Here is a 22,512-nt window from a genome sequence, read left to right as displayed (position 1 = left end):
AGGTATTAATGGAGCCATGGAACACTTCCCAACAGAAAACACCAACTTTAGGAGGGATGGCTGAAACCAAATCTCCTTGACAAGGAAAGGAGAGGGGAAGATAGCAACAAGAAAATTCAAAAAGGACTTTCAAGAGAAGGACCCTGATTGATTGAGTGCCCACCCCTTGAGAACACCTATGATTTGGTTGACTAGAATTTCTTAATAGAGGTGCTAAGGAGTAGTGGGTTTGGGGATAGGTGGTGCAATTGGGTAAGTGGTTATTTCTCTTCTTGTTATCACTCAATCTTAGTCAATGGAGTGGTGAAGGACTTTTCCAAGCTTATAGGGGCTTAAGACAAGGTGACCCACTTTCCCTTTTCCTCTTTATACTCATCATTGATGTGTTTAGTATATTGACGTCAAAAGTAGATAGGGAGGAGTCAACAAGTGGTTGGAGGATAGGCAAAAATAATATTTTGGTAACCCACCTTCAGTTTGCAGATGATAATATAATATTTTGTGAAGGGAGTGATTTGAGGAAGGTGAGAAATTTGAAGAATTTAATTAATTGTTTTGAAAGTGGCTCTAATTTGAAAATCAATTTCGAAAAGAGCTGTGTGGTTGGTATTAACTTGGATGATCAAGAGATTGAGTTCATTGCAGATTGTTCCATTTCGTGATGGCTCTTGACCTATTTGGGTCTCCCTCTAGGTGCTAACCCTAAGAAGAGTCATTTTTGGAACCCTATTGTGGAAAAATTTGAAAAAAGGTTGGTGGCTTGGAAAAAAACGATTCTTTAGGTGTAGTGTGACTTTGATTAGGGCTACTCTTGCCAATTTGCTGGTCTATTTTTTGTTTGTATTTACCTCCAGGGGGGTTAACGAGGGACTTCTTGTGGGAGTTAGGGGAAGCAAAAAAGTATCATTTGATTAGGTGGGAGTTAGTCAACCAAAGCAAGGAAGAAGGGGGCTTGGGATTAGGAAACTTTGTTCACAAGAACAAAGCTTTGTTAGTGAAATGGTTGTAGAGATGGCCTTTGGAGAGTGAGAGATTATGGCATGAGGTAGTGGCTTGTGGGTTACTTTTACTTAGAAAGCAATACATGGTATACTCCCTAAATTCCTCAAGTTTGTAAGGTATGGTGTTTTCTCTAGGAATTCTATTCTTTTTTGGGAAGACATTTGGGTGGATAATCTACCTCTTAAAGTCCTCTTTCTCTCTCTTTATTCTATTTCTCTTTATAAAAAGGAATTTGTTTCTAAATTTCTCTCTTCTATGGTTCTTCCCTTGTTCCTGAGACTTTGGCATTCGTAGAGGGCTGAGGGATGATGAATCTGCTTGTGTTTTTGAACTTTTACTTGAGCTTGTTTGCTTTGATCTACTTAAACCTGGCAAATGGATTTGGGCCCCTGCCCTATCCCAAACGGTTACTTGTTTTTTTTTTTAATTTTTTATTTTTTTATAAATCCCACTTTTCTAATTCCGACCCTTGGGTGTTCCCAATCAAAGAATTTTGGACTAGGTCTATTCCCCCTAAAATTGCTGTTTTTTGTTGGGAAAGTTTACTATGGTAAGATTAATACGTTGGACAACTTGCAAAAGAAGAGACTTTTCATGTGCTTATTCCAAATTGGTGTACTCCTTGCAAAGCTTAGAATGAGGTCTGTTACCACTTATTGATCATAAGGGGATGGACATATATTATCAAAATCATATTACCGCAAAAGAACCTCGGTCATGCTATTGCAACTGTGATAACATAGGATAATTGTTGACATGCTACCACGACTATACTACCATGGGATGACCACAATTATGCACCATGGCTAACCATGGTCATCCTCCTTGTATATAATAAGCTGCGGTCCTCGACCATAGGTAAGCACTGAGCCGCGATATAGAAGTAAAGTTTACAAAAGATAAAAACACACACAGGCATGTGAGATCTGCAAGAACGTTTTGCGTGCGACACATGGTAGAATCGTAGAGGAGGTAATAATTGTGGCTTGCACAGGCTGACAATTGGTCCCCACCATAGGATTCGGCTCATGTCCCCATCGAATCAACCTGGGCATGCGAGCAAATTACTGCCTTAAGAATATTCTGGAATTCTTCATTCCATGCACCTATGAGCCCTCATCTCCTATAAATAATGGTCCTGATAGAGAAGAAGAGGTCATTTGATCATCCGTTCTTCCTTCCCAAAATTTTCCTTGACCGAACCCTAATTCCTCTCCTTACTTTCTTCTCTTTCTCAACTTTAGAGCTAAGATCACCTCCACCACCATTATCTTACATTAAGAATCTCTGGTTTTAGCTTTGTCTTGGGAAGAAGATGCTGTCAAGGAAAGCCACGGTTAGGGAAGAACCTTAATAGCTTCCTTCGTTGGAAGAAATGCTGCTGGAGTCACCCATCCAATCACCATTTGAGCAACCGGAAGATGAGACATTCAACGACCATTTGGCTAGTTTTGCCAGAAAGGTCTATGGCATGGAGGGGCGTTTAGATGAGTTGCAACAACAAATATTTGCCTAATTATAAAAAAAAACAACAAATATTTGCCTAATTTGAAGAGAAGCAGGACCTGCTCTTCAGCTGGTTGAAAGAGAAGTTTTCATCACCATCAGCCAAGGCAGCAACACTAAGAGAATCCTGTTCTTTATCAAAGGCATCCATTCACCAGCAATTAGATCCAGAGATCAACTTAGTGCTGCTTCATCCCAAAGTCTTTCACCACTTTATTAAATCTACAAAAACCAAACATGTGGAGATTGTTTCAGCCCACAAATTGCTTTTTTTTTTTTTTTTTTAAACCTGTATGCTTTACTATCCTCCCCTTTGAGCAATAAACTTTAGTGGTTGCTCCGTATAGATTTCTTCAAGCAAATCACCATATAAGAAGGCATTTTTGATATTGATCTGAAATAGGGGCTACTCACACATAGTTGCTAGAGAGATCACAAATTGAACCAATTTTGGTAAAGGGAGAGGTCTCCATATAGTCTGCACCATACAACTTTGAATAACATTTATCTACCAACCTGGCTTTAAGATACTCCACACGACCATTTGGTAAGTATTTAACAATGTATACCCGTCAGCATCTTACAACAAGTGTTGGATCTCCCGACAGAGCTAAGGCTAGAGGAGGAGCCGGTGCTATTGATGAGTATAAGCTTGCTTGATTGGTGGTCATCCAATATGTGTCTGCACTTGCAGAGGCTTATGCTTGGAAACACTAGGAATAGGATCATCAATAGGAACCAGAAGTGGGAATACTAGAGGTGAAGAGGTAATATCAAACTAGTGAAGAAGGGAACTGATTCAAATAAGGTAACATTAGGACAAACAAATGACTGCTAGGAAGTAGGATTATAGCACTTATGCCCCTTCTCAGTCCTAGAGTAGTCAAGAAAGATACATTTCATAGAGCATGCATCTAACTTGTCCACACTTGGGCCCAAATTATGAACAAAACACAACAAAAAATTCTAGGGTGAGAGGAAAATGTGACAAGGTAGGGAATAGGATGGAAAAGGGAGAACGACCACCAAGAATGGACATGGGCATCCGGTTATTGAGGAAACAAATTGTAAGGAAAGCATCACTCCTAAACCTTTTTGGAACATTCATATGATGAAGAAGAGACCAAGCTATCTCATGTATATGGCGGTTCTTCTATTCAGCCACCCCATTTTGTTGTAAGGTGTATGAAGAAGTTTGATGAATGATGCTGTGCTGTTTTAAATATTGTTGAAACAAAGTGAGAGTATTCTGTCCCATTACTAGAGCAAAGAGCTTTTATTGGAACATTAAGTGCAAATTTTAGTATGGAATTTTTGAAAAATGGAAAATAATTCACTTCTTTCTTTCATAAGATAAAGCCTTTTCATCCTTGAATAATCATCCGTTGTATCTGTTGTATGACACAATTTATTTTGGCTCCAAATATTAATGACAGAAATAGGAGTTGTCATGTGGTTACGAGGTCTTGAATGGTGGAGTCCATGGGCTCCAAGGGCAAAACATTGAAAACAAGTTCAAGAGTTTTAGGGAGGGTCATTATGATACAATTATCAATAGACTATTTACACAGAGTGCACCAATTTGGTGAAATACACACAAAAGGCCTCTTCTTTTGCAAGGAATCCAAAGTATTAATTTTCCCATATACCACTTCCCAATAGAAAGCCTTAATTTTAGGGGAATTGGCTGAAACCAAACTTCTTTCCAAGGAAAAAACAAAGAGGAAGAGGATTGACAAAGAACTTTAAAGAAAGAGGCACAAGAGAAGAAGCCTTTAGGATTTGGACACCAAACTCTCCTGTCTGGTTTAGAAGGTTCTAGGCAGACTTTATCTAGAAGTAAGAGAAGCTTTGACAAACAGGTGCCTTCTTCATCCCTCAACCCCCTTTGGAACCCAAAATCGCAATTGTGATTCAAAGGTGAAGTAGAATGGACTAGAAAACTCGTAATCACCTTATTTTTGTACAAGGAAGGAAACAAGTCCTTTAAGGGTTGGTCACCAAACCAAATGTCTTCCCAAAAGCGAACTAGGATCCTTGAACAAACATCATACTTTAATAAACTAAGGAACTGAGGAAGCAAGTTGTAGATTGCTTTCCAAGGTGCTGCCAAAGTAGCCCAACATGATACACCAACATCCCAGCCACTCTCCAATCTCCCATGAATACTATCCACTATTTCAGCCCACAAATTTTCCCTCTCTAGAGTCTAGAGGCCATCTCCATAACCATTTTCCTAAGAGAGCTGTTTTCTTCTTTCTCACATTCCCAAGACCTAATCCACCATCTTCCTTACTTTTACGCAATCTCCCAGTTGATTAAATGGTCTTTTCTTGTTTCTCCTAGCTCCTAAAGGAAATCCCTCATAATTTTTCTAACTATTTTTCTTCCCTTGGTGGGGTCCTAAAAATAGAGAGGAAATAGATAGGTAAGTTAGCCAAAGTAGATCTTATCAAGATAATCCTCCCTCCCAAAGAGATGTAATTCCCCTTCCAAGTGCCCAATCACTTTTCAAATCTTTCTCCAACTGGGTTCCAAAATCTGCTTTCCTTAGGGTTGGGGGAAGTCCCAAATAGGTCAAAGGCCAATGGGTAATTTGACACTCTAAGCACTTGCTACCAAATTCAGGACACTCTCCTCCATATTAATCCCTGCTACACAACTTTTGTCCAAATTGATTTTCAGATTGGACACCTTTTCAAACTTCCGAATTAGTTCTTTTAATTTCTCCACTCTCCTAAGATCTCCCCCCTTACAAAATATTATGATATTGTCTGCAAGTTGGAGGTGAGTAACTGGAACCCTGTTTCTACTCACTCTCCAGCCCTTAACTTCATCTTCCCTATCTGCCTTAGAGAGGAATCTACTACAAAAGTGACAAGACCGAACACATCCAAAGACCCATTTGCACCATCTCTCCCCAAACCCCCATTGTTGCATTACTTCTAGTAAGAATTTCCAGTCCACCAAATCATAAGCTTTTTGCAACTTGCATGTGATTAATAATCAGATTGGATTCACATTTGACTCCATCCATCCGATTATACTATAATATTTATTGATTTTAATATATAAATTTTACGTAATTACATTTAAAATTATAAAAAATGTATATTTTATATATTATATTGTATATGAATTTGTATATAATAAATTTAGTGTGTTATATTTACATTAATTTATTTTATATAAATGTTGAAAAGTAATCAATTTTTTTTTTGTATTTTAAAAAATAAAAGCTGAGTTGGATTAAATCCAAATCCAATTCGAGTCTGTTAGGATTTGGATTTGACTCCAAGGTCTTCAAATCTGATTGGATTTGGATGCAGATTTTAAATAATCGGACCAGATTTGGACTGAATCCGATCTGATTACAGCCCTTGTTGCAATCTTCTAATGAATAGGACCATAGATTTCTATCCTCCTTTCAGAACTCTAATACCATGTTATAATGGTTTAATTCTCTTGTAGTTACATGCTAGGACATGAAAGAAGAGAAGGAAGAAGAAAAGAAAGAAGAGAAGGAAAGGAGAAGAGAGGAGAAAAAGAATTATTGAATTGGAGAGAATAATCTCTGAGCCCAGTTGACCTGTTTATTAAATAGGTTTGCAAACAATGTACAAAGACTATCATGCCCTTAAGTAAGGGACATATAAACTTAAGGCACAGCTAAAATGTCTAACTAGAACTTAATAAATAAGGAGTTAATGGCCAAAAGAATTCTGACTAGCTGACTCTAACAAATATAACTTTTCTTTTTTTTTTCTTTTTTCTTTTTTCTTGAAGTTGCAATAGAATTAGGGAAATTGGGGTTGGCTGGTTTTCTCTCTTTTGTTTATAGAATGATATTGCCAAAAGAAGTATTTAGTCTGTGATTAGTTCGGACTTGTAAGCATTTTTTTGATTTGTAATTCAGATTTGTGAACTTTTATTGCTTTTGTATTTTTACTATACTGAATCTTCTTCACTAAGTTCGGTTTATTATATAATAATTAAATGTCTGATAATATGCCTATCCTTTTTGTAGAGTAAGGCTAAAGAGATGGTGATGCTAGCAGAGAAGATGAGGCTAAAGCTTTTATCTGGCTCAACTTCTTTTGGCAATGCAACAAATGATGAGGAGGCAGGTTCGAAGCAAGAGATGCAAGATTGGTTGTTGAGTGTTGGTATAGTCTCACCAGTTACCAAAGAGTCTGCTGGTGCTCTATATCACCAACAATTGTCTCGCCAGGTTTCATGTCTACTATTGTTTTTGCATTGATTCCTTTATTTAACTGTTCTTTCCTATTACCAAGAAAAAAAATAATAAAAGAAAGCTGGACTTTGGGGCAAATCAAGTGACAAATTAAGATTAAAAATTTGATATTTGATGGTTATATAAACCTGGGGAAAGGGGATTTTTGTCAGACATTTTAAAACAGTAACAAAATTTTCCACTCAGATGAATGAATGCTTGAGAGAAACATGCCAAATTTAATGAAATATCAGAGAGCAGATGCTGTCTTGCCAGTCCCTTAAGTTGTCTCAACTTCGTTTGGCCTCACAAATCTTTTAGTAATATACTCTCATGCTTTAAGTAGTTTATTAGATGCCATTGGTTTTTGGAATGGGTTTAGGTTTTAAGAAAAATTTGTTGGATTGAGGAGAGGATTTGTCCTCATAATGGAGATATTTCAGACTTCTTTTCTTATATTAAAGATCTTTCTATTGTTTTGATGGAGATTACATTGAGACTGATGCACCACACATGTTTCACATACATTAGGTGCAGACGATTAATTTAGCACTTCTTTTTCCTTAATGTAGAATTTGGGTTCATTTGTAGAGTTTCTTTTTTTTTTTTTTACTTTCCTTTGCTGACCAAGGATAACAAAGGTGGCGACCTAACAGAATACCATATGGGACCCTTGCTTTGTTCTCTTCCTACTTCTGTCTCTTTTTTCTTCCTCTTTTCTTTATCCCATTGTTTCCCATGCCACCGCAGCACAGCTTTGCCATCACAGTCAGCCATCTGCTTCTTTCTCTCCCCTGCTGTGGTGACTAAGCCAACAATCTTTGTTTGTTTCTGACTGAGGTAGCACCATAACAACAGCCTCCTCATTAGGTAACTTCATCATCTATGCCAACAGCACGTGTTCCTACATGAGACTTTGGTACGATTTGCTGTTGCTTAATCAAGAGTTGTTGGAGTTCGCCAGCCTAAAGGTTCAAGCATCTAGTTCTGGCTTGTGTTCCATAAACACACCTCAGTTAAATAGGAAGGGATTTCTGGGAATTTCAAAAGGTACACCTTTTCAATTTGGGATTTGGATTAGTTCTTTACCTGTTTAGTAAGCTGGTTATAACTATCAGTTCCTTAGAAATTTTGTGAAAGCCGAAAATATATATTAACACCATCTTATCATTGGTAACCTGCTTATTATTGTGTGGCATCATCTTTCATTCAACAAAGATCCCAAAAAAAAATTGACCTTTTATTTCTATAGTTTAATTCTATATACAACTTGCACCCATATTCCTGCATGAGCATAGCATAGTTTCTCTTTTAAATTTTAGATTTGCTGAGAGTGCCTTGCATTAGTTTAGAGTTTTAATTACTTGTGATTTCTTTTGTCTATATTGGCATTGCATCCTATTTACTTTCACCCTATTATCCTTAATACTCTGTCGTCATGGTTACCAATGCTGAACTCTCTACTACAGTAGAAGCCTTAACCATGTGAACCTGGTTTGTCTTAGAGGAATTTTTCTCAACTCAATGGCATCAATAAAATCATTAAATCTCTTTATGCCAGTAGTTACCCTTTACCTTGCACTATTTGACTCGTTAACAAATCCAATCACATTAACGTCCCCTGGCCCCTTATATCTGCAAGTTCTTCCCACAAAAATTTCCTTTCCCTACAAAGGTTTGGCCTTGTGATAACCCATTCAAACCCATCCTGAACACTCTTCTACTACACAAATATTGTAAAATTCCCTATCAACTTTTCACTGTAATGTACTGTTTCCTCCAAAGCTCCAATTAATGATTCTATCTCCCTAGAAATTTCTAACTCATCTCCTATCAATCTCTTGAATTTTGAGTCCTGAATAAACAAAATATCATGCATTTTCTTTTTGAGAATTTCCTTAATTACTCTTCTTCTTGTATCACTTCCTAAGCCCCTAACATTCCAACTAATAATCTTCATGGCAACCACTAGAGTTTAACCCAGTCCTCTACCATTTTACAATCACCCTCCCTTTCTTCTCCCTCCCTTGGCACTGAGCTCTTTGTCTCCTTCAACATCATTAAAGAGCCTTTCAACTCCATTCCTTTTTCTCCTTTTCCCTCCCATCTTTACCTTTTCTAGCATAGGACTTCAATTCTTGGGCGTATCCACCTCAAGGCCCATTCCCTCAATCCCTCTTCTTCCATACTTATTTCCATTCTATCTTCTCTATTCCTTTTTTCACTTGCTCTCGCCTTCCTCTATTAAATTATTCCCTATAATTGTTCTTTCAATAACTCCACTCCTCCCCCACTCTTTTTCAATTCTCCTTCTACCTCTACATCCTTTACCTCCCTCAATCTCCCCAAATTTCTCCTCACTATGGTCCTCCTCTACCTTCTCATCTCCTTCATACCTTCCTCTACAATTTACTTACCACCTTCTAGCATTATAATGGGAAAATCAGAGCCACAGGTGGGAATTAGTGCATCTGCAAAGGCATTCATGGGATGTTGAACAATGGTTGGGATGCAAAGATAACCCCTTCTTCAACTTCACTTTCTCGGAAATCAATACAAGAGGAATACCCAACTTTTATTAATTTCACCAGGTTCGGTGTGGGATGTGGGACTAGAGTCTTGTTTTGGGAAGACCTTTGGTTGGATGAAACTCCCATCAACTATGCTTTCCTTGGCCTATAGTTTTTGTCAAATTATAAACTACAACCTATCTCGATATTTGTCACTTTCTCTCCTTCTAGGTTAAACTCGGATTTTGGTTTTAGAAGGGATTGAAGGATAATGAGTGTAAGGCCTTTATTCAATTATTCTATAAACTTAATTAAGCCTTTTTTCTCCAGTCAATGGAAGACAGTAGAGTTTGGTCTTTTGCTCGTAATGGTGTTTTCACCTGTGTTTCCTTTTTCAATGCCCTTGTGCAGTCCAAGACATTGGGGGAGCATTTCCCTATGAAAGAGAGTTGGAGTAAGCCTATTCACCCAATGTTAAAGCATTGTGTTGGGAAGTTTTTCTTGGAAAGGTAAACACTTGTGATATGCTTCAAAAGAGGAGGCCAAACAAATGCCTCTCCCCTCATATGTGCTTCCTTTGTGTTGCAAGTGGTGAATCCTTATCCCACTTATTATTATCTTGCTTATTTGTGTATTGTGTTTGGGAGTTTTTTTTTTTTCTCTTTTTGCTTGGAGGTGGAATCCCCCTTATGATGTAGAGTCTTTTTAGTTCAAGCTTCCTAAGGCACCCAAAAAAAGAGATGGAGAATTATGTGGAAAGCAGTCAGGGCAGCAAAGGTGTGAACCATTTGGGAGGAAAGGAATGAGAGGATATTCAATGAGAAAAGCAGATTGAAGGAGGAAATTTTTGAGGTCATAAAAATCAAAGTTGCACACTAGATAAAGACACTTGAACTTTTTTTTGGTGACTGATATAGTAAGGGCATTGCAAATTCAGCCTTAGTCAGTAAGGTCTCAAGCTCCTACTAGAACCTCTCACCTCTTGGCTTTACTAAACTGAGTTTTGATGGCAGCAACATGGGTAATCCAGGGCCTTCTGGAATATGGGGAGTCATGAGGGATGGGAAAGGGAACATAATAGCCATGTTTTTTGGCCCAATTGGAGTGGGAGACTCATTGAGGGCTGAGATTTTAGCAGCTCTGGAAGGGGTTCAAAGGGCTAATGATCTTGCATTCAAACAAGCTGATCATAGAAGGAGACTTGAGACTGTAGTGAGCTGGTTAAAAGAAGACAATTCAAGACTTTGAAGCTACAACAATTGAAAGAGGAAATTTAACTGGCTGACTAAGGATATTGGAAGATCGACGGAGTAAAGAGTGTTAGATAGAGTATGCCCTTAGCTCCAATCAAATTGATGTACAAATACATTTATTTTAAATGAATAAAAGTACATTATTGTTTCATGTTGATATTGGTATATTTCTGTGAAATTACCCCTTAAACTGGGCACTTATGAGACTTGTGTTAGTTTAAAATGTTCTCATCCGTTGGATAGACTTGGGGAGTTTATCCTGCCAAGGCGGACACTGATGTGCTGCCAAAGAAGTTGGGGCAGCTTATCTCGGCTACTAGGGTTAGACCCAAAGCACATGTAGTGTTGTTTGGTTGAAACACTGAATCCAGACCATATTCCAATAAAGTAAATAGGATGCCCAGACCATTTGGTTATGGAACAGTATGAAACCCAAGATAAGTGCAAACTTTATGTTCTTAGAAACAACCAAGGAAATATGGGAACATGTAAAGAAACTTTATTTTGGACAGGACAATACTACAAGAGTATATCAACTCTATCAGGAGTACTTTAATTTACAACAAGGAAATCAAACCCTTGAAGAGTATTATGCCAGTATGAAGAACCTCAGGAATGAACTTAATGTTTATCACCCCCTCACTTTGGATGTCAAAATTCAGCAACAACAATGAGAACAACTTGATGTATCTAGGTTTTGAGTAGGGCTGAAATTAGAATATGAACCAGTTAGAGCACAAATATTGGGAGGTTTTGCTCTTCCTACACTTGAGAAGTATTTGCTCAGCTCCGTAGGATTTCTCGGGAACCTACATAGAGTACAACTTCTGACAAATTAGTGTTTGTTGTAGCGAGAGGAGTTGGACGTGGAAATAGAGGGGGAGGACATGCATTTCGAGGATGCTGTGGTAGTCCCATGTTTGGTCGTGGTAGTGGAAGTGGTGGAGGTCATGACTCAGGGGGAGGCCGTGGTTGAGGAAGAGGGCACACCACTAGGAAGTGTACACATTGTGGTAGGGAATGACATTCAATTAATTTCTATTATGATCTACATGGCCCACCTTTCACATGGGCTAACCATGTAGTTGCTGGTAGTGGTGATGTGAGTGATAATCAACAGACAGATCAAACACATTCTACATCTAAATCTTCTTCTGGGGAGGAGATGATGAGTGTACCACGAGATGAGCATGAGAGGTTCCTTCACACCACTTCACAACATAACACTACTACCCTTGCTCATTCAGGTATGGCTTGTTTGACATCCAAACCTTCTCATTGGATCATTGATTTTGGAGCCTTTGATCACATGATTGGGACTCTAGGTGTGTTCTCTTCCCTCTCTGAAACTTCTACATCCCAAACTGTTACCTTAGCCTATGGTTCTTGTTCTCCCATTTGTGGTGTTGGTAATGTTGATATTGCATTACCTTTCGTTATCCTCTGTTTTATATGTGGCCATGTTTCCATTTAACTTTATGCTTGCTAGTAAATTAAAAAGGCCCTTCATTGTTCTATCACTTTTTACCCTTTATCTTGTGTTTTTTAGGATCTCAAAACGGGGAAGAAGATTGGTGCAGAGCATGAAGCCAGTGGATTGTATTATCTTAATGGTGATGGATCTTCAGTTGCACTTTAAACTTCCATGACTCCTCTCTAATGGCACTATTGGTTGGGACATCCATCTCTCAAAGTTCTCAAGCTACTAGTTCCTTCTTTGAGTCATTTGTCTTCTTTGTAGTGTGAGTTATGCTAGAATGGGAAACACGATGGTGTTTCCTTTAGTCCTAGGGTCGATAATCGTATGTTGTGTCCTTTGCTTTAGTCCATTCAGATGTTTGGGTTCCAAATCAGAATTGAGTCTTATAATGGTTATAAATATTTTGTCATTTTCATTGATGATTGTTCAATGATGACATGGATTTATTTAATGAAAGAAAAAGTGATTTTTTACTATTTTTCAAAAATTCCATGCTGAAATACGTACGCAATTTGGTGTTCCAATAAAAATTATTCGTTCAAATAACAACAGAGAATACTTTCTTACTTCCTTTCAACAATATTTGGAACAACATGGCATCATTCATCAGACTTCGTGTGCATCCACCCCTCAACAAAATGGGGTGGTTGAACGAAAGAATTGTCATCTCCTTAAGACTGCTTGGTCTATCCTTCATCATATGAATGTTCTTAATTGGAGTGATGCAATGCTCACAAATTGTTTCCTCATTAATCAGATGCCCTCATCTATCATTCATGGTTAGTCTCCCTTTTCTATTTTGTTCCCCACTTTATCTCCATTTCCATTACCTCCCTGGGTCTTTAGACAAGTTGGATGCACATTCTATTAAGTGTATCTTTCTTGGCTATTCTCGGACCCAAAAAGGGTACAAGTTATTATAAAGCTGATCTGCATTAGAATTCTGTTAGAATTAGAGTTGAAGAAATATTAGAGAGACTAGAGAACTCAGTTCTCTCTGGTCGGCCAGATTGTATTTATATGTTTCTATCCATAATAACAAAAGACTACTATGTCCCTACTTAAGATGGGACACATCACCTAACATAAGCATTACACATCAGCTTTAATCATAAATATAAAGACTAAAATACCCCTATACAGTCGACACTAACACTCCCCCTCAAGCTGGTGAGTATATATCATATAGTCCCAGCTTGTTACATATGTAGTTCACTCTCCCCCGACTCAACCCTTTGGTGAACAGGTTTGCCCATTGATTTCCTGTGTTAACATATTCAGTATCTATCACTCCACTCAACACCTTCTCTCTCACAAAGTGACAATCAACTTCTATATGCTTTGTTCTTTCATGAAACACCGGATTAGAAGAGATGTGGATTGTATCGTGGTTGTCACAATAAAGCTTCATTGGAGTGTTAATCGAATATCCCATCCCCTGGAGAAGATTTCTTAGCCATGCTAATTCACAAGTGGTATGTGCCATGGCTCTAAATTCGGCTTTTACACTACTTGCCGCAACTGTTTGTTTCTTACTTTTCCATGTCACCAGATTACCCCCAAGGGAAGTATAATAACTTGTAGTGAATCTTCTTTTAGATATAGAGCCAGCCCAATCAACATCAGTATATCCCTTTATTTTGAGATTTCCTTCACTCTTATATATCAAGCCACGACCAGGAGCTCCCTTCAAATACCTTATAATTCGTAGAAATGCATCCCAATGTGGAACCCGAGGTTTTGCATGAATCGACTCACCACATTAAATGCAAATGAACTATCTAGCTAGGTAATGGTTAGGTAGTTTAGTTTACCCACCAACTGCCTGTACCTTCCAAGATCTTCAAACTCTTCACTCATATCACTTCTTAGCTTGGTATTTGATTCCATAGGTGTTTCTGCTAGTTTGACACCTAATAATCCCGTTTCTTCCAACAGATCAAGAACATATTTCCTCTAACACAAATTAATGCCATGCTTAGACTTTGCTACTTTTATCCCCAAGAAGTATTTTAATTTACTGAGGTCTTTGTTTGAAAGTGTTCCTACAGAAAGGTCTTCAACCTATTAATTCCCAATCTATCACTCCCGGTAATGACAATATCGTCTACATATATTGATAGACAGTGTATGCCCTTAGCTCCAATGAGATTGATGTATAAATACATTTATTGTAAATGAATAAAAGTACATAATTATTTAATGTTATACTTGGTGTGTTTCTGTGTAATTATCCCTTAAACTGGACAGTTATGAGACTCGTGTTAGTTTAGAATGTTTTCAGCCATTGGATAGATTTGGGGAATTTATCCTGCCAAGGCTGACACTAATGTGCTGTTAAAGAAGTTGGGGCAGTTTGTCTTAATTGCTAGGGTTGGACCCGAAGCACATGTAGTGTGTGTTTGTTTGAAGCATTAAACCCAAACTATTTTCTAGTTATGCCCTGGACCTTAGAGAGTGGTGGATAAAACTGGAAATTACACATAACCCTAAACTTGATTATGGTACTGCACTGGGTGTCGGATTGAGTTGTCTTTGATATGTCAATCAGTAAGATCTTTTGGGGGTCAAAACCTACGTATGTTGGGGCAGTCTAAGAATTCACTCGAGTGGTTGATCATAGTGATAGGATCAACCCCTTTGTCGGACAAAATGAATGATCGGGATTGCACCCTCTGATGGAAACCAAAACTGCAGACAATCGATTTGAACCGTGTTTGAAATTTGTTTTGCAAAATATATTTATATGATAATATATGTATATTATGTTTTAAGAAAAAGTGTTTGCAAAAGGTTTTAATTCCCGGGACCCATCTGAGCAGAGAGTGCAACACTGCACCTTGCTGCCAGGGGAGAGGTCCTTCCCTGTTGGGCAGTGTTTGATCATCATGGGCTAAGAGGTTAAGTGTAAGAGATTATTAAGGGCTATTTACCTGATGGGCTATATCATACTTAAAAGTCTATTGACCTTGGGCCTTCATAAGATGGCTGGACTCAAAGATCAATTAACTGTAAATGTTGGGCTCATTAAGAGCCCATGCTAATGGACTCAGGGGTTAACTGTACTTGACAATGAATTCGGCCAGGCTTTTTCTCAGAGGCTAGGCTGAACCAATGTGTGCTTATGTAAGGCCATTGTTGGGGTCCCATGCCATACAAATTGAACCTATATGGGATAGCAACTACTTAGGGACGTGAGCCACTTGCTAAATGGGACTAAAGCCCATGATTAATTGGATTAATCAAGTGGTCACATGACTGCTTAAAGCTGTCATGTGACTTGGGCGAATATGGGTCTAGAGCACCCATTCTCATAAGAGGATAAGACCTATCCTTGGATAGAGTCTAGATCCAAATAAAGATTTGGATTACAAACCTCCTAATTTGATTAGGAGAGGTTTGTTTTTAGTTCTCTCTCTCTCTACTCTTGCCGCCCTAGAAACCCTAATTTGTTCTCCTGTTTTGTGACTGGTCTTGATTAGTTTAATCTCTGATTTTTGCAAGTAAATATCAAAAATAATTCGTGCTCACCTCCATTGTACGATCCAAAGAGTTGGATTGTAGTCTTGTGGAAAACTGCGTTGTTGAACTGGCTTCATTCCAAGCTGTGCCATCTTCAGTGGAGGCTGGTTCTGGGATTTGGTTTGGGCGTGAACTACCACTTTGGGAGCTACACTTGTGGAATGTGTATCAGGTATACTTCTCCCTCTAGTTTGGTTTCAGATCCAACCCATTTTCGGTGCAAGAATGATCCTTGAAAAATGCAGTTTTTCTAAATCAGGGAATATGGTTCTCGGAAGGCTGAAAGAAAATTTTTGAAATTTCGCTCAAACAAGTAGCATGGTTCGGCCATCCATGTGATGGATCTCACCTTCCTTCATATACCACCAATAAGATCTTTCCAGCCTGCGAATCATGACTGAAGATTGATTGGTCAACCTGACACTGTTTCATACCTAACTTTTTTACCACTTCACTGAACCTACCAAATCACGCAAGAGGAGATTGTTTAAGTCCATAAATGGCATTCTTTAGTCTGCACACCTTTCCATCCTCCCCCTGAGCAACAAACCCTGTGGTTGCTCCATATAGACTTCCTCAAGTAGATCACTCTGTAATAAAGCATTCTTGATGTCAAGCTGAAAGAGAGGCCAAACATACGTAGCAGCTAGAGATATCACAACACGGACTAAACCAATTTTAGCAACAGGAGAGGTCTCTATGTAGTCAATACCATATGTTTGGGAATACCCTTTGGTGACTAGTCTAGCTTTTAACTGCTCTACACTACCATCAAGTAAATACTTAACGGTGTATACCCACTTACAACCGATGGCTTGCTTACCAGGAGGAAGTGTGGTAAGATCCCACGTATGATTATGAGTTAAGGCAGAGAGTTCTTCCATTGCATGGTGCCACCCTGGAGAGGCAAGGGCTTCCTGGATATCCATAGGAACAGTAATAGAAGACAACAAGGAAATAAACTGGCGATGGGAAACAAAGAGATGAGTGACAGAAACATAATTAGAAATAGGATGAAGTGTGCAACTGCGTTTACCTTTCCCCAAGGCAATCAAAAGATCAAGGTCAGACACTGGGGTTGTAACTGGTGTGGGAACAACTGTCGGATCTGTCGACGGTGATGCAGTTGGAGGAGGAGCCGGTACATGTTGTCGATGCGTTTACACTTGACGAATAGGTGGCCGTTCAATTTTATGGGCAACATCCTGCTCTAATTTTATGGGCAACATCCTGCTCTAATTTTATGGGCAACATCCTCCCCAATCTCTACCTTGTTATGAACTATCGAACCAAGGTACTAGAAAAGGTCACATTGTGTTTCAGAATGAGGACAGTGGAGGAGATTAGAGAAATGGGGTTCGTGCAGGCAGGTTAGTGGAGGAGATCCTTGAAGATAGAAGCAAAAAATTTCTTGTTTGAAGAGATGAGAATCAAGGGGAAGGTAAGCCTGAAGGTAAGGGAAGCGAAAAAGGGTACAATATTGCTGGAAGGATTAGAAGCGATTGAATGGGTAAGAGAGTTCATAGCTGGAGCCTGTTCAAAAGCTAAGTAGATAAACTGGCAGGATTTTAGTACATTAGAAGGGAGAAGATATGCTGTTGAATATAAGAGGAATAGAAAAGGCTTCTTCATAGCTTTGGCTGAATTTTTTGGTAAGGGACGAAGGCAATTGGTGTGTCTACTAGCAGGAAAACAGAACCAAGGATGGGGGGAAGTTGACTAGTTGCTCAAAGAGTAGCAAATGATAAAAAAGCCTCCATAAGGGAGAAGGCATATCTCAACAACAACAAGGTAGAACAAGGGCCAGTGTGTTAGACAGTTTTGTATGCCCTTAGCTCCAATCAGTTTGATGTACTTATGACATTTATTGTAAATGAATAAAGTGCATATTTGATTCGTGTCATGTGGTGTGTTTCTCTGTAATACCCTTAAAACCGGACACTTATGAGACTTGTGTTGGTTTAGAACGTTCACAGCCAGTGGGTCGGTCTGGGGAGACCTATCTTGTTAAGGCTTACACTGATGTGCCACCAAGTCGGTTGGGGTGGCCTGTCTCTGCCATCAGGGTGAGACCCGAGGTGCATGCAGTGTGGGATCAGCTTGAGACCTTGAATCGGACCAAAATTCCAGTATTGCCCTAGACCTTGGCGATTAGTGGGCAAAACTGGAATGTTACACCTGACCCCTAGACTCGATTATGGTACCGCACTAGATGGCGGATTGGGCCATCTTTGATATGCCAATCAGTGAGACCCTTAGAGGGGGTTAAAACCTGGGTATGTTGAGACGGTTCATAAACCCATATGAGTGGGTAATCATAGTGACAGAATTAGCGCCTTTGTCGGACAAAGGTAATGATCGGGGAAATGCACTCTCTCGGATTGAAACCAAAACTGCTGGCAGTTGATTTCAATCGTTGAAATTTTGTTTTGCAAAATATATTTATACAATATATATTTTAATCCCCGGGGTCCATGTAAGAGGAGAGAGTGCAGCACTGTACCTTGCAGTCGGGGGAGAGGTCCTCCCTTGTCGGGCAGTGTTTGATCATTATGGGCTGAGAGGTTAAGTGTAAGGCTTTTGAGGGTTAAACCTGATGGGCTAATCTTGCATCTGCCCACAGTCCTTGGGTGTTACAAGGTGGCTTGGCCCAATGACCACTTAGTGTAAGTATTGGGCCCATAGAGTCCATATGATGGGCTCAAGGGGTTCATTGGGCTTTCCAGTGAATTTGGCCAGGCCTTGTGACAGAGGTTGGGCCGAACCCTTGTGGCTGATGTGTAGATCAACGTTTGGGTTCCACGCCATACAGAGAAAGCCCAACTAGGCAGCAATTTGGAAGGCTTAAGTGAGCACATACATTTAATGGGCCAAAAGCCCAATATGAGCTGGGTTAATTGGATTAGCTTGAATGGGGTGGATTTGAGATGTGGACCAGCCTTAAAGGATAAGGTAAAGTCCCTATCCACTCAGTAAGAGTCCAGATTTGAATATGATTCAAAACTGGAAACTCCTAATCAGATTAGGAGGGCTGATCATGATCTGTAGATTAGATAAGGACTCTGCCTTATCACTTAAGGGGATCAACATCTCCTAATAGGATTAGGAGTTGATTCCTTTAGGATTATAAAAGGAGGAGGGGGCGGCAGCCTCAAAACACACTCATCTGAGATACAGATACAACAGAGAAGAGAGAAATCAGTATACAGTGAGCTGCGCCAATTTCTCTCTATCTCCTCCTTCCTGCCGCCGCCGCCATTAGCAGTTCATCTCCACTCACGTGGGAGTCATCAAGAAGCGTTCTTGATTTCAGTTCTTTGTGAAAGAATTGAAAAGAAGTTGTGCTCGCCTGCCATCCAGTGGGTTCTTACGAAGGATCCAATTCTTGTGAAGAACGTTGCTGATTCTGCTCCATCCTACATTGTGCCATCTTCATTGGGAGCAGTCTTTGGTGACTTTTCTGGGCGTGAACACCTTCGTTGGGGGATACTAATTCTCCGTATCAGGTATTTCCCTCTCCTATTGTTTTGTTTCAGATCTGGTTCGGTTCTTGATTCAAGATTGATCCTTGAAAATCAGTTTTCTAAAATAGGGAATGCGATTCCCGGTTGTAGGAAGGAAAGAAATTTTTTGAAATTCGCCCATTCTATTCCGCATTATCTGGGCGTCCATACGATGGATCTTTCCATTCCTTCACAGTGGTCATGGCAAAAACAAAAGGCCAATGCAGAATGGTGGGAGGTCTAGAGAGAGAAGAGTGGGATAGTAAGTTTGTGATACAAGCCAAGGAAAAGGTTAATGATTGGAGGAGGGTAGCTGACTTACTGGCAACCAGGTTGAAGCTGAAGAGTGTCTTCATAGTAACCCCCTTCGATAATTGTAAAGTCCCCTAGATCCCGTAGAGAATGAATTGGAAATATCAGCTATCAATGTTCATGCTGATTTCGGATCATTCACAATCTTTAAATGGAATCCAACATCCAACTCCAAGGATTTATTTGTCGAAGATGGTGTGGTGGTGCGTGTAATAGGCTTGCCATTTCATCTGTGGAAACAAGAAGTAGCAGAGGCTATAGCAATATTGTTTGGAGGAATCTTGAAAGGAGCTTTTTGGGGTGATCTTTATTCATTAGCAATCCTGCTAAGTGGTGTGAAGCCAGAAGACATTCCACGAAAGGTAGAGGTATGAACAGAGGGGAGTTTTGTCTCTGTGTGGCTAGCATCCTCCATTGAAGCATGGCTGTGGAAGGAGGCTCGTATGGTAGGAGGGGAGGAGGAGGAAGAAGAAGCATTACGTGAACTTGTGAGATTGGTTAATTCAAATGGGAAGGAATGTTTCACTAAAAAGGGTCAACAAATTCTGGGAAGCCAAAAAGCTTTGGGGCAGATGGAAGGTCAAACCTGTAGAAAGCAAGAAAAGGCTATGGCAAATGGCAGATCTTTTGCGCAGGTGGTGTTAGGGGAAATAGACAAAGATATACCAGTGTCTAAAGGGAGAGGGCTAAACTAGCAACCTCAGACAGGGAGGGTTGCTTGTTCGACCATTAAAACAGGGGGGCGTGATTTGTTAAGAGCTCACGTGGGAGGAAAAGACTTAGAAAATGGGCCCACTCAAGTGGATCCCTTTTCTGGTGGGCCGGAGAAGGCAACTCAAGTAAAGTCTTTAAAGCTGGGTTCTTATATTACATGTTTTGAGCCCAAGGCCCATTACAAGACAGATGAGCCAAGGGACCCTTTAAGTCAGCATGTGACTGGGAGGAGGGATGAGCTGATAGACGAGATTAAGCGTCTATCTTCTTCTACCCTGAATTCCTCCTTTCGGTCGAACAATTCAGGTCCAAAATCTCAAGACTCTTAGTATCGAGGCTCTCTACAGTGGGTCCCACCCAACCTGGCGATCCATCTCTCACCAGATAGGCACAACCCGAGATACCTGAAGCCTAGTGATTTGAACATAACAGGGTTTGAAGATTGGTTGAGTGAACAAAACAGCAGTGACGATTCTGATAGAAACGAAACTTTAAGTTTGGGAAGTCTGTCTTCGAAAAGCAACAATGATTTACTTGAAATAGAAAGTTTGCATACAGAGCTGTTGTTTTTAAAGGAAGAGATTAAAGAGGCAGGTGGTGTGAAGACTAGAAATGGCGAAGAAAATGGTCCTAAAGCTGTGAAAACTCCTCTTCCCTTCGTCGAGGGAGCTGACCCTGAGTCTAATGAACTACAGGATGTTGGTGGAGAGGGACAAGAATCGATCGTGAGGATGGATGTGGGTATTCCAGTGTCGGAAACACAGAGTGGGTAGGTTGTCAGGAAGTGATTCGTTCACACTGTCTATTTCACAACTTTGTCCAAAAAGGGGAAAGGCCTTAAAACCATTTGTCGCCTGTTAGCAAGTCAATTCTAGTGATTCTAGTCCTACCCTTGTCCTACCAGGTATGGGTGTCAATTCCTTTTTAGGTACTGACTTGTCTGCTATGCTTATAACAGATATTCCAGCTTCCCATCCAGGAGGTTCTGATGCAAGAGAGAGGGTGATAGTGGAAGTAGCAAGGGGGACGCGAACAGAATTTGGGAGTCGATCTGTACAATGATGGAGGAACTAAAAAGAAAGGAAGGATTCTTAGAGAGATGATGTAGCCAAAATAAGTGTGAGTAGGGTAAAATTCTTCCTTAGACATTGGCTGGAAAGGATGGAGAAAAGAAAGAGGATGATTGTTGTATTAGGAAGGGGGGGGGGGGAAAGGAACAAAGAAGAAAAAAAGATCTGAAGTGGAAAGGCTAATCTCAGACATTGAGGGAGATTTAGAATTCAGTGGTAGAGGGGATAGGAGGAAGGGCTTAAAATGAAGAGATAATGGCCTTTTCATGGGTTTTTTGCTAATTTGTCTTGATGAAAATTATTAGCTGGAGTGTAAGAGGGTTAGGGAGTGCAAGAAAGTGAAGGGTGATCAAAGACCTACTCCGAAGGGAATTAGATGGGAGATGGGTGAGGAGTTTTTGGAGGTCTAGAGGTTTAGGTTGGAGCTCGTCTCCTGCTTGGGGAGCCTCAGGGGGGATCGTAACACTGTGGAGGGAGGATGTGGTGGAAGTAGTGGAAGAATTGATAGGCAGATTCTCAGTTTCCATTGAGTGTAAGAATGTAGAGGATGGGTGTGTATGGGTCATAACCAATGTTTATGGCCCTAATTCCTATAGATAGAGGAATGAGATGTGGGAGGAACTATATGCAATCAAGGGGCTATGGGATGGCCCTTGGTGTTTGGGTGGGGATTTTAATGTCATTAGATTCTCTGATGAAACCAGTATCCCCAACAGGTAATTACAACAAGCATGAGGAAATTTAATGGTTTTATTGATGAATGTGAATTGAAGGAAATACCTTTGCTGCAAGCCAGTTACCCTTGGTCCAACCTTCAGGAAACCCCTTTGTGTTCGAAGTTGGACAGGTTCTTATTTAACCTTGCCTAGGAGAATAGTTTGGAAAACTTGGTTGCTAGAGCGTTACCCAGGGTCACCTCCGATCACTGTCCTATCCAAATAGGTACCGAGTTTTTTCCTACAGGACCCAAACCTTTTAGATTCGAAAATACGTGGCTTACCCATCCAGATTTTGTGAAAAAAGTGAAGGAGTGGTGGGGTGAGGAGGAGAGGGGGGTAAGATGGAAGGGGACCACGTTTCATAAGAAATTAAAAAGGTTGAGAGCCAAAATAAAAGAGTGGAATAGGGATCATTTTGGTAGAATTGAGGAGCAAAAGTCGTGCCTAATCTCTCGAATAAAAAACTTGGATGTAAAGGAATCTCAAAATGGGTTGACCGAGGAGGACAGAGTGTTAAGGAGACAATTGAAAAAGGATTTGGAAGAGGTGTTACTGAGGGAAGAAATCAGTTGGAGACAAAAATCTAGACACAAGTGGATTAAGGAAGGCGATGGGAACACTAGATTTTTCCATGATTTGGCAAATGGGAGACGAAGAAAGAATCTTGTGACCAAGCTAGAGATAGGA

The 22,512-nt window shown here is 39.9% G+C and overlaps 1 protein-coding gene across 4 annotated transcripts in view; it reads left to right on the top strand.

Annotated features, from left to right (window-relative positions):
* The window catches only part of LOC148871636 (EAP30/Vps36 family protein), a 64,027-nt gene that overhangs the window by 8,618 nt on the left and 32,897 nt on the right, over positions 1–22,512 (top strand). For all 4 annotated transcript variants that reach the window (XM_088970388.1, XM_088970386.1, XM_088970387.1 and 1 more), the window contains exon 2: positions 6,536–6,739. In XM_088970388.1, the coding sequence (XP_088826514.1) occupies positions 6,536–6,739 (204 nt within the window). The remainder of the gene's footprint in view (positions 1–6,535; positions 6,740–22,512) is intronic.

The sequence above is a fragment of the Nelumbo lutea genome, chromosome 2 (assembly GCF_056320005.1).
Source record: "Nelumbo lutea isolate HS-2025 chromosome 2, American lotus-T2T, whole genome shotgun sequence".
NCBI classification, from domain to species: Eukaryota; Viridiplantae; Streptophyta; class Magnoliopsida; order Proteales; family Nelumbonaceae; genus Nelumbo; species Nelumbo lutea.
This window is presented reverse-complemented; position numbering and strand designations above follow the sequence as displayed.